Raw genomic sequence first — 12,956 nt, 5'->3', positions numbered from 1 at the left:
AATTAGAAGATATGTTCAACTCTATATAAACTAAAGTAATTTGGTATTTATTTAGAAAGCGTTTCAGGGTTCATTTCAATCCCAAATACTCCAAATACTGAGAAATCTGTTGTGAAATACAAAAAATGTGGTTGTTGTTGCTTATTGTGACTTTTTAACGAGAGATGTCAGTTTGTATACATGATCTTAAAACAAAGACAGATTTACAAATGTGACCCTGGACCACAAAACCTGTTTTAAGTAGCACGGGTATATTTGTAGCAATAACCAAAAATATATTGTATGGGTCAAAATTATCGATTTTTTCTTTTATGCCAAAAATCATCAGGATATTAAGTAAAGATCATGTTCCATGAAGATATTTTGTAAATTTCCTTCCATAAATATATCAAAACTTTATTTTTGATTTGTAATATGCATTGCTAAGAAGTTTAAAGGCGATGTTCTCAATATCTCAGATTCCAGATTTTCAAATGGTTGTATCTCAGCCAAATATTGTCCTTTCCTAACAAACTATACATCAGTTGAAAGCTTATTTATTCAAAAACAATTACTTTATGACTGGTTTTGTTGGTCCAAAGTTGCATATGAAATATAAACACACATTTTTTTAAGTAACTATGTTTTATCTTCAAAAGGCTCCCAGAATTTTTTGTCATGGCCACTATTACTCAACCTTTTTAAAAGGCACTATTCTACAGCATTTAAAATGGTGAGTTTTATTGTCCTGTCCAAATTCTCACTACAAATTGACTGAGATCTGTGAATTAACATTTTAATCTCTGTTTTTAATGCTGATACATCAATTTTCCAAAGCACTGCAACATGTTACTGTAGCACTAAATTTTTTTGTCTATTATTTTATGCTATTACAATGGCTTGTGTGTGTTTTTTGTTAATCTGACTTTGTATTGTATGTTAGAGTTTGAAATGGTGGTCGGCCATGATCACTCAAATACAGTTTTTATGGTTTAAGTATGTTTGTTACATCTTCCCACAGGCTTTTGAAAGAGAGATGTCATCAACATCATACACACTGGAATATGCATGACCATTAGTCAGCACATGACATTGTGTATGGAGTGATCTCCGGAATCAGATCCATAGATGTGTTTGCTATGTGAACATGCTCTGTTATTAACAGGAAATCTCTGGTTGTCTTCTCTGGGGTGGCAGCAAGCTTCCAGAGGTACATGTGTGTTGTGAAGCATGGTAGAATGTTAACCATTGTCAAGTTACTATAGAATGTCATCTATTGTAAGGTTGTGGCAGAGATGTAGCCATTGTGAGATCATTGTGGAGGGATGCTATTGTGAGCTCGTGGGCGAATGGTTCTGTGCGTTTAACTTTGAAATCACATGACTGACACGTGTGAATCAGTTATTTGAATGATGAGTCAATTATAGATTTATAGTGTGAGTCTTCTGTATGCTACATTTTACTCATGATGTTTTGCCTTAACAGAGATGCTCAAACCAGGGTTTGTGGGTCAAAGTAAACTTTGATTTAGCCTGCCATGCTATAACACTAGAGGAGGTGAAAAAAACATTGCATTGAGGCATATATTCAATTATGGTTTATATTTTTTCTTTTAACATTGTTTTAACATTAATGTATTTACATTTTTGTTTATTTAATTTTATTATAATATAACTGGATATAATGCAAAATGGCCCTCAATCAGGTTTGATTTTTGGCCCTTTGTATTAAAAGTTTGGGCACCTCTGATATATAAATAATGAATCATACAATGAACATATTTTTGCCACATATATGCTACCAGTCAAAAAAAATTTGAACAGTAAGATTTTTAATGTTTTCTTCTGCTCACCAAGCTTGCATTTATTTAATCCAAAGTACAGCAAGAACAGAAAATGTTTTGAAATATTTTTTACTGTTTAATAGTACTATTTAATAACTATTTGAATTTCAATATATTTTAAAATGTAATTTATTCCTGTAATTTCAAAGCTGGATTTTAGCATCATTACTCCAGTCACATGATCCTTCAGAAATCATTCTAATATTCTGATTTGCTGCTCAAAAACATTTATTATTTATTTAACAGGAGTGATACTGAAGTATATGCGTCAGCTGAGGTAAGTAAACGTTATTTTAATATAAGCAAGTAATTGCTATTCTGTTTTTCAATAATGGAGACCATTTCTTTTTTTTCAGTGTACGCTTGTATTTCTTTTGAGGCCGCGCATACGTTTCCCATACAGCCGAGCGTGTGGTGTCAAGCTTGGATTGGTTTGTCGTCACTTATCCCCCTCTCAGGCGGACCTTTAAACCCAACCAATACAAAGCGCTCTCATTTGCATACAGAAAGCGCGTAACCAATGAGAGCGACCGTCTGAAGAGCTTTCCTAAATTCAAACCAATGTCTGAGCGCATTACATTAACATATTTGCCTCGCTGACCAATCGCTTTGAGGTATCGCGGTTAAGTGTGGACCGAACTGACCAATGGACAGAGACGAGGGTAGAGTCTGAGGTCTGCATAATATTAACATGTTATTACCAGAGGTGTTTTAGATATTGATCCTGTATTCGGTGGTAGTTAAACTCACTCCCCCACCTCACAGGTCTATACCTGCTTTTCTAAATTAATAAGACAAGTAACAGGAAAATTTGTAAAAATGCCCAAGAGGAAGGTAAGTCGGTTTATACTTTAATATCCTCACATATCCTTTATTTCCCCCTATTTGTTTTAAGAAATAGCGGCTCGCGTTTCAACGACGAGAACGTACGCAGCGTCGAGCAGGTAACGGGGATCAAGTTTTCGAAAGCGTTCTATCCTAATCCGCGCCTCGGATTATGGAATCCTGCAAAAGCAATGGAACGTTCGGTCATCTTTGCATTCGATCATCGTCACACTTGCCGATTTCCTCCATGATAGTTGGCGGTTTAATAACCCGATGCCTCTTTCGCAGTGAAGTCGCCACTTTGTGCGCACTTGTGCTGAATGTCACTTTGCGGTGATGCTTCAGTCCTTCTCGGTCAGAATCAAAACCCAGCGCTCTGGTCTCGCCGAATGCGCCCGGCGCTCGGTAACCTCCATTTTAAAATGTTCGTTTTTTTGATTAGCACATTTTCGTCGATCGATAGAGGTCCTCATTATTTTTGTATAGCCATGTTTGAACCGACAGGCTCTTCCTCCACCCCCATTGCGGAGCGGCAGACCCGTATGTAACCGAGCGCTCTGCTCTGTCAGTCACACTCAACTCTTTCTCGCATACAGAGGCGATTGTGACGGTTAGACAAAACACGGTTGAACTGTGGACTTCGCAGGGGGAAAAGACTAGCAAATAAACAATACCAACATAGTGCAGTAACAGTTTCATTTAAAAACAAAATGGTCAAATGATGCTTTATTGATAATGATCCACAGTCCACCGAGATTCACCATCCAACATCAGCGGGCGGGGGGCGTCGAATAATGCCGAACATTGTGGGGATCTGAACCTATTTTTTTCTCCCCCAGAAATTAAAAATCCATTGAGATTTTACTTCTGTTTTATTAGCCAGAGATGTTCATGATAGAGACACTAAAGCGTGAGTTTCTCTAGGGGGAGTGTCTCTTCAATTAGTGAGGCTAAACAAATAATGGACGCTTTCCAAGAATAGGGACCAAAAAGTTTTCCACAAATAAATATTGTATATAACAATTTAAAAAAATAATAAGTGTGATTCTTTTTCAACAGCTGGTGTCTAAAATGAAGTTCAGTCGCAGAAGGTCAAATTATATGGGTGTTTTTATTTTTTATTCAGTTTATCCACTTTTTCTTATGAGCCTATGGGTGAGACTTTTGGTTCATTAGCCACTATAGGGAAACAACGAGAAGAATAACAACATGCAGAAAATGTTAAAACTGTTTGCGCTACAAGCCAGTGTTTTCATAATTAAAGATAATACATTAAAATAATATGGTAAAACACAGCAATTTGCAATGTCAAGCAGCAAAATGAACCGTTCTTTACAGCTAAAAATAGCTGGGTGTGGGTGAGACCGGAAGCCAGACCCATAAAATTTACAAGTTTCCACTCTTACGGGAAGAAAAAGATGGATAGTATTAGTTTAAAACCTTTTTTTTTTTCATTTATAAACATTAAATACACAAAATATAATTAGTCAAAAATGAAATCAAACAACAGGCTTAAATTAAGATGTTCCCCTTATTATGGGCTAGCTACTTTGGAGCAAATACTGGTTTGTAGTTCCTGATGAACTTGTATATTTCCCATAAATTAGATAAATTATTATTTTTAAATTAATTTATTATTTAGCAGTGACTGAGCAATGATTGTGCTTGACAAATGTAGCTAATACTATTGATTGTAATGAAATTGTATTACTTAGATTTCTTGATTTAAATTATTTCAATTAAATAAATGTAAGTTTTTCTGCTGTGGTGTAAATATTACCTTTTGGGTGTTAATGTTTTTTAGTAAGTGTATTTTAGTAATTTTGTGTGTAGCACTAGCAGTATTGGGGCTAAAATGTGGAACACGAATAACTATTATGTTTTTGGTAATTAAATTAAGATCATAAAATATCAACAGATTTAGTCAAAACAACATGCACTACCAGTCAAAAGTTTTTGAACAGTAGATTTTTAATTGTTTTTTAAAGAAGTCTCCTCTACTCACCAAGCCTGCATTTATATAATCCAGAGTACAGCAAAAACAGTACTTTTTACTATTTAAGATAACTGTTTTCTATTTGAATATATTTTAAAATGTAATTTATTCCTGTGATCAAAGCTAAAATTTCAGCATCATTACTCCAGTCTTCAGTGTCACATGATCCTTCAGAAATCATTCTAATATTCTGATTTTTTTCAGGATTCTTTGATGAATAGAAAGATCCAAAGATCAGCATTTACCTGAAATAAAAAAGCTTTTGCAACATTATACACTATACCATTCAAAAGCTTGAACTCAGTATTGTTTTTAAAAGAAATTCTAGAAATTAATACTTTTATTTAGGAAGGATGCTTTAAATTGATCAAAAGTGATGATACAGACATTTATATTGCTAATGCTTCTTCAGAACTTTCTATTCATCAAAGAAACCTAAAAAATTACTCAGCTGTTTTTAACATAATAATAATAATAATAAATGTTTTTGAGCAGCAAATCAGAATAGTAGAATCATTTCTGAAGGATCATGTAACTGGAGTAATTATGCTAAAATTCACCTTTGAAACCACAGGAATAAATTACATTTTTTAAAAATACTGTTTTTACTGTTCTTTTAAACTGTTTTTGCTGTACTTTGGATCAAATAAATGCAGGTTTGGTGAGCAGAAGAGACTTCTTTTAAAAAAAACAAAACATTTTTTTTGACTGGTAGTGTAGTTGTATGACTTTAATGGTTGGATACAATTTTGAGGTGAAGCTACTTTATTCAATAATGGTTTATAACATGTCTATAGTTCTCACAACAAGAAAAACATGAGATTTGTGTGTTTTTTATTTTTTATTTTATTTATCTAATGTATACATACCTTGACAATATTATAAAATGTAATAAATACAGATCTATATTGACCACCCGTTTATTTGAGATTGTAGATGTAAACAATATGGCAAATTACCAAACGCACCATAGGCCGTGTGACATCTGTGAGCAAAACGGGAGACCAAATACAGACCAAATCTTATTATAGTGAAGATTAGAGTCTGACACATTGATTAGACTGCTGAACATTGTGTATGAACTGAGATGAATTAGCATTATCTTTGCAAGTGTCACTTTATCAGTTAAAAAGATTAGCATCTAAAGGGTGATAGTACTTTGTATCAGAAGTATTCAGATTCTTATTATATCTGTACCTGTTACATAAAATAAAAACGTATTTATGTGAGCAAATGTCTTTTTGTACAAATGTTGCATGTTGTTTTGTCTGTACAGTCACCCGAAGGAGCTGAGGCCAAAGACGCCACCAAAGTTACAAGGCAGGAGGTAAACTACTATACAGTTTTTTTAAATGCAGAACTGTTAACACTGCAGTTAAACCCTTGTAAATATCAGTTTATGTGCATTTTTGTTTGATTGACATTGCTGAAACCATTAAAAGTAATAAAAAATGTGATTGACTTAGTTTAGCTATTACAAATTTGATCAACTTTCTGCACGCTTTCAATGTTTCTTCTTCTCTTAGCCCACTCGGAGGTCAGAGCGTCTTTCCTCAGTAAGTGTCTTTTCTTTTTTTCCATATGCCCAGATGTTATTTGCATGTTAAAAAGCAGTGGGAACCAGTTCTAGGAACGGGTTTGTCATTAACGTGATAAGTATAGTGCTATCACATGCCCTCTAGGTATTCTGAGCAACAAACGCATTGATAGTGTCTGTGTATTATTCAGTGATACAGATTAGATGTGTTCGCTTTAATTAAACTTGCACATAACTGCTTTATTATTGTGTCATACATGCATTTACCACTCATTGTGGCCTTTGTGCTATCAGTTATGACTGTTTTAAACTTCATTCATCCTGTTGTCTTCTTTCAACCCACAGAAACCAGCTCCTCCTAAACCTGAACCAAAAGCCAAAAAACCAGCTGCCAAGGTAACAGCTCTCTTTTCTTATTTTCTGTCTCTATCTTTGTGACATTTTAGCATGTTTTTGCATGTGCTTTGCATTGTAGGTAAGTTCTTTCCTGAATACATAAAAAGCAATGGAGTTTGAGTGTTGTATGGATCATATAAACGTTTTAGTAACCAGTTTAGTAGCATTTTTGCAGTAGAGAGAGAACTGGTGTGATCTGGTGCTGGCCGGTGTATTTTAGAGCAATTAAACTGGTTTAAGACAGAATTATTTAACTTTTTGTCCCATTCTGTTTTCTGCACAGAAGCCATCCAATGACAAAGCTGTAAAGGAGAAGAAAGGCGGAGCCAAAGGAAAGAAAGAGGAGAAAGAATCTGCGCCCACTGCTAATGGAGAGACCAAGCCAGAGGAGGTGCGCTGACGCTTTTTAGTTTCTAATACCATTGTGTAGCATTTGCAGTAAAACCGTATGAATGTTTATCCATTTGAGAAGATAGAGGGAGTATCTATGTGGCCTTTATAGAGAAAAAGTGTGAAATGACTCATGAAGAGCACAAATTAATTATGAACATAATAATATTTTACTCGTAAAAGCCATTACCATTCAAAAGTCTGAGGGTGGTAAGATATTGTAATGTTTTTGTGCTCAACAAGCATTTATTTGATCAAAAATAAGCTAAATAAATGTTTTAATTTTAATATATTTAAAAAAAAATATTATGCAAAGCTACATTAGTGTCACATGATCCTTCAGAAATCATTCTAATATGTCGATTTGACGCACAAGAAACATTTATTTATTTATTATCAATGTTGAAAACAGTTTATTTTTTTCAGGATTGTTTGATTAATAGAATATTCAAAAGAACAGTGTTTATTTGAATTATGTATTTGTGCTTGTACTTGAATTTGACTTTTTGAATTTTAAGGCTTGGGAAACCCTTGATAATAGCAACATTCCTGAAGAGGTACTTGAAAAATGCTTAAATTATTGAAAGACAATATATTTATAAAATATGCGTTTACTTTTGTTAATATGCACAGATCTTTTCATGCAAAATTCATGCAATTCAAAATACATCATATCTTTTTTGATTTTAGTTAATGTCAGAAAACAATCGAGCAAAACAAGTAATAGTACTGACAGTGTCGTGTAAACATGGCTGAAGATGTGAAAAGAGGACCAGATGAACCAAATCAGCTGAGTTACTTACACTGAAACCGCTCCGATTAATTCAAACTCGTGACTTCAGTCATTCGTTTCAGGCGATGTACTAGCAAAAAATAGATCAAATATTAAATATTTAAAATTTTAACATAGCTTGTAACAATTTTAAAAAGCACGTAGTGATGGGTAAAGCAGAGCTTTTTAAAACTCTGTATCTGATAAACCATTGCATCGCAAAATGATTCACTGTTTCGAAGCTCTCCAATCGAATCGCATATTGCAAATAATTAGTTTCAGATCAGGACTTCAAATCGCGTATAGTGAAATATCATTTCATTTAGATCGAAATTTTGCGTATTGTAAATCATTTGAGTCAGATTGGGACTTCAGAGCATGTATCGCCAATTATCTGATTCACAATTTGCAAAGTGATGGTTCACAAATAGTTTGATTCAGTTTGGGACTTTGTCACATGTATAGCAAATCATTTGATTTAGATCGGAAGGGGTTAATGAATCGTTTTGTGAATTGAATGATTCAAATTAAATAATTTGCGAAACGTGATTTAAAGTCCCGATCTGGATCAAATTATTTGCAATATTCAAAGTGATCACGAATCTTTATTCAGATCGGGACATTGTCGTGTATAGCGAATGATTTGATTTAAATCGGAAAGGGTTCATGAATCATTTTGCGAATTGAATGATTCAAATCAAATGATTTGCGATACACGGTTTAAAGTCCCGATCTAAATAAAATGATTTGCGATCTGTGCTCCGAAGTCCCGATCTGTATCAAATAATTTGCAAAATGTGAAGCAATGTTTTGTGAATCATTATTCAGATCGGGATGTGAATAATGGATGGATGGATCGTGAATCATTTGATTTAGATTGGGACTTTGGGGCGTGTATCATGAATCATTTGATTTAGATCGGAAGGGGTTTGTAAATCATTTTGCAAATTGAATGATTCAAATCAAATGATTTGCGATACACGGTTTAAAGTCCCAATCTAAATCAAATGATTCACAATCCACGCTCTGACATCCTGATCTGAATAATGATTTGCGATATGTGAAGTGATGGTTCGCAAATCATTATTCAAATCGGGACTTCGGAGCGTGCATCGCAAATCATTTGATTTGGATTGAAAGGGGTTTGTGAATCATTTTGCAAATTGAATGATTCAAATCAAATGATTTGCAATATGTGATTTGAAGTCCCAATCTAAATCAAATGATTCGCGATATGCGAAGTGATGGTTTGCGAATCATTATTCAGATGGGGACATCAGAGCGTGGATCGTAAATCCTTTGATTCAGGTTGGGACTTTGGTGCGGGTCTGCTTATTATTTGTTTCAGATCAGGATTTCTGAGTGATTTTGCAAATCTTTATTTCAGATTTTTTTTTTCTTAAGTAGACAGTAGAAGACATCAGACCATTAAGACAGTACAGTTATAAAAAACAAATCAAAGAAAAAAGAAAGAAAGTACACATAAATACAAATTAATTTGTAGAAAGAAAATTAATTGTGGTTTTACTATATTAAAAGTGTAGTATACTTTGTAATACTTTAGTACAAATACTTATTTTTGCCATTTTTAGTATATTTTTATTTATCTATTTCTCTTTTTTTAGAATTTGAAATTGAAGACATAGTTCAATAAGTGAGATCTCTGATTGAAGTCCTTGAAAATCCAAAAAAATAGTGCTTGAAAAGTCCTTGAACGTCCTGGAATTTCAGTTACAGTATATGTACGAACCCTGTCTTATTGACCGCAAACTTTTGAACAGAAGTGTATGTCTACTTTTAGATCAGCATTGGTCATTTAATATTGCATATCGCATATCAAGTTGATAAACTGAAAAATTTCTCTCCTCTTCCTCAAAAATGCTCTGAGATTACTTGAATCGTCCTCCAGGGCATGAAAATTATTTTCATAGAACATTTGTTGTGTGAATGAGAATGAAAGAGCAGACATGTGAGGTGGGAAAGAATGACCTAGTTACAGGCATGTTGTGGTGAAGTGTATTCTGGAAGGTTTGTACTAAAATGCCAATGGCAGGTTTGATTTTGAGGGTATAATGCTTTAAAAATATCGCAACTCTTTTGTATTAAATGTGTTGTTGCGTCAAATTAACTACTTTAAACCAGCTTATACTCTTGTAATCATAAATATTTGATGTTTAAATCATTTGTTGAATAGTCACAATTAGTTTAGTTTCATCCTAATATAATTTGTCCTTTTTTCCTCCTTGCTTTTCTAATTTTCATGTGACAAAATAAATAAGGAAACATTACAAAGATTATTATTCAGTGCTATTCACCAACATGAATTACATTGTATTGACCGATGTCTAATAATCTTTTCATATATCCCTTTGCATGGCTTCTCAAACACCTGCATGTGCCCGAACCCTCATTCACACACATGCACACACACTCAGATCTGTGTCTCACGCTCATCTGTCAGTGTGTCATCATGGAGAAGTTCCGCCCCCTCCTTCCTGTCCATCCGAGGGCAGAGTGAGAGTGTTAGAGTAAAGGGTGCGAGAGTTTGAAGAGTGCAATGTGTGCTTGTGTGCTGATTTATTCGACCATCTCGTAATATGAGACTGTACAATTTTAATATTATGGATCCAAAAATAAGGATTTTGAAGTGTGCTGTGTAAAGTGTAACCAATTGCAAAATAATCACTGTTTTCAAACATTTCCTGAACATTCATGGGTCAGATATACACAGTGGTCAGTCTATTCTCTGATAGAGGAAAGTAATTTTAAAAAATACACACTTTACCTTGAATTTAATTACTTAAAATTTAATTTCCATTTGATTACATAAACATAAGGATATAAATGCAAGGAATAATTGGACTTACTTAGAACATGGACTTACCCTTAGGCCATCCAAGTTGGAGTTTGTTTCTTCATCAGAACAGATTTGAAGAAATGTAGCATTACATCACTCCCCAATGAATCCTCTGCAGTGAATGGGTGCCGTCAGAACGGCAAACAGCTGATAAAAACATCACAATAATCCACTCGACTCCAGTTTGTCAGTTAACATCCTGTGAAGCAAAAAGCTGCATGTCTGAAAGAAATAAAGCCATCATGTAGACATTTTTAATGTCAAACCATTACAAGCCCTCTTTCCATAATAGAGGGTTTGCATTTACGTCACGGTTTGGTTAGTTACCCGAATGCGCGGCCATATTGAAGATACTCAGATGTAAACAACAACATGGAGTGCATGGTCAATGTATTACTGAATACATTGTTCTGCTCATTTATTCTGTCTAAACCACGGAAAAAAACGTGTGGAAGCTGCTAAATACTTAGTAAGCAGGAAAGGGTGCAATATTTTGACAAACTAAAGTTAGGTGGTAAGATATGTACAATCAGTGTTAATACAGATATTAGCTTAATATTTTGAGTGAAAATGATCAGAACAAACACGAATGTTGTCAAGATTCTTGCCCTGAAAATCTTGGTTCAGTATGGCCAACCACAAACATTCGTTAGTTTTTTGCACTCTCCTCCTTGATTTGTTATAACTTTTAACAGTCTATAGTACTCAAAATGTTTTTCCTTATGCGACCGATTAGTACAGCCCAAAATATGATAATAATTGATTATTTTCAGCAGCAATAATCAGCAAAATATGTGAGCTTCATTCAGTTTAGTGGCATTGTTTACGTTCAGTGCCGCCAATATGGCCGAAAATAAACACTATACTAAAGTCATCTCGTCTGAATCAAGATCGAAATATGCAGAGATCAAGCACTTTGATATTAGTTAAAGGTAAAACTACAAAGAAATACTACAAACAAGCAGCGTTTCACTTTACAGAATGTTAATCAAATAGACTAGAGCTTTGTCTCTTTCTTTGTGGATTATTCCCATGTTTTTATCAGCTGTTTGGACTCTAATTCTGACGGCACCCACTGTAGATGATTTGTTGGTGAGCAAGTGATGTAATGCTAAATCTCTCAAAATGTGTTCCGATGAAGAAACAAACTTGGACGCACTGGGGTTGAGAACATTTTCATCGGTTTTCATTTTTGGGCAAATTAATACTTCAACAAATGATTTCATGAATTCCATGATTTCCAATATGAGGTAAGTTGCGGTCATCATTTGTATGTGGGTTTACTCATACTAACCGTGTGGCTTTCTGCCTGTCTGACTTCACATGAGGTAATCTAACAGTTTTAGAAAAACTAAAATCCTATCAAAAAACATCCTGTGCGTTAGGAAATAATACTCTTTTTCTTCTGTGTTTTTTATTTTCTCTGTATAGGAAACTGAGCCCAAGACCGAGGCTGAGGCGAAAGAGTGATTGAAGTTGTTTTCTGGAATAACAAAGAACATTTTTTATTCCTATTGAGTATTTTGTAAAATGCAAACTTTTTTTAGACTTACCGTACTAGATTTCCTTAGCTAAAAGTCGACTCACACTCCCCGCTGAAGCACCGTACCTGTCTCCTTCTCTTTCCCTGACAAGAAGGATAGATTCATTTCAAGGAAAAGCAAGTTATTCTTGAAAATTTCACCAGCAGCTCGCCTGCCAAATGCAGCCACTTGTCACATCCTACATGTTAAAAGCAACCAGTTCATCTTTTGCCACCAGAGCGCATATCCTTAGCTCCATGTATATATGGTTACTAAGGTATAATTCTTTGGTGTGTATTGTCTTTGAGTCTTGTTATTTAATTGGGTAAATATCATAAGAGAAAGATACAGAAAGAGGGAGCAAATGGGGATGAGAGATTTAAGTAGTAACCCTTTGCTTTTTTTATCTTCTTTGTAGCATTTTAAGATTCAAGTGTGTTCTTTTAAAATTGCTGAATTAAACATGGCCCTTAACAGTGGCAGTTATCCATAGCAATAAACAAGTGGTGCTTTGTGCTAGAAGGTTAGGAAAACTCTACAAGAACTGAATCTCAGACAGATGTACAAGTCCACAGAACTGGTTTGAGATACTCTCTGTAAAATGTTTTCAAATAAAAAATATGAATAAACGGTCAGTTGACTCTTGTGTGCTTCTTAGTAGTCGCTGCTTTAATGCTCCACAAGAACTAGACTTTATTCTCACAGACTACGTGTCGGTCTAGTATTTTAAACTAATTTTAGAAACAATTGAAAACACCAAAAAAGCTCGGCTCAATTCAATTCAGTCAGCGAATGTGGGCTCTGAACAACTCCGGTGTTTCAGTGATGACTAAACTGA

General features: G+C 34.3%; 1 protein-coding gene across 2 annotated transcripts; it reads left to right on the top strand.

Annotated features, from left to right (window-relative positions):
- Positions 1–2,485: 2,485 nt before the first annotated feature.
- On the top strand, positions 2,486–12,753 carry hmgn3 (high mobility group nucleosomal binding domain 3). 2 transcript variants are annotated; one of them, XM_073822630.1, is made up of 7 exons: positions 2,486–2,656; positions 5,920–5,970; positions 6,170–6,199; positions 6,526–6,576; positions 6,860–6,967; positions 10,174–10,273; positions 12,027–12,753. In XM_073822630.1, the coding sequence occupies exons 1-7, from the start codon at positions 2,642–2,644 to the stop codon at positions 12,032–12,034; spliced, it is 363 nt and encodes a 120-aa protein (XP_073678731.1). In that variant the 5' UTR covers positions 2,486–2,641; the 3' UTR covers positions 12,035–12,753. The 2 variants fall into 2 exon arrangements, with proteins under 2 accessions (XP_073678731.1, XP_073678732.1); XM_073822631.1 differs by lacking the exon at positions 10,174–10,273 and having other exon boundaries at positions 2,496–2,656.
- The last annotated feature ends 203 nt before the right edge of the window (positions 12,754–12,956 follow it).

The sequence above is a fragment of the Garra rufa genome, chromosome 18 (assembly GCF_049309525.1).
Source record: "Garra rufa chromosome 18, GarRuf1.0, whole genome shotgun sequence".
NCBI lineage: Eukaryota > Metazoa > Chordata > Actinopteri > Cypriniformes > Cyprinidae > Garra > Garra rufa.
The sequence above is the reverse complement of the archived record's forward strand: the minus strand, read 5'-3'. Positions and strand labels throughout refer to the sequence as shown.

Bases quoted from the DNA above. Each gene is read 5' to 3' on its own strand.
- hmgn3 (XM_073822630.1), top strand. The intron at 6,200-6,525 runs GTAAGTGTCTTT...TTCAACCCACAG, and splicing joins GGTCAGAGCGTCTTTCCTCA to AAACCAGCTCCTCCTAAACC. The intron at 6,577-6,859 runs GTAACAGCTCTC...TTTTCTGCACAG, and splicing joins CCAAAAAACCAGCTGCCAAG to AAGCCATCCAATGACAAAGC.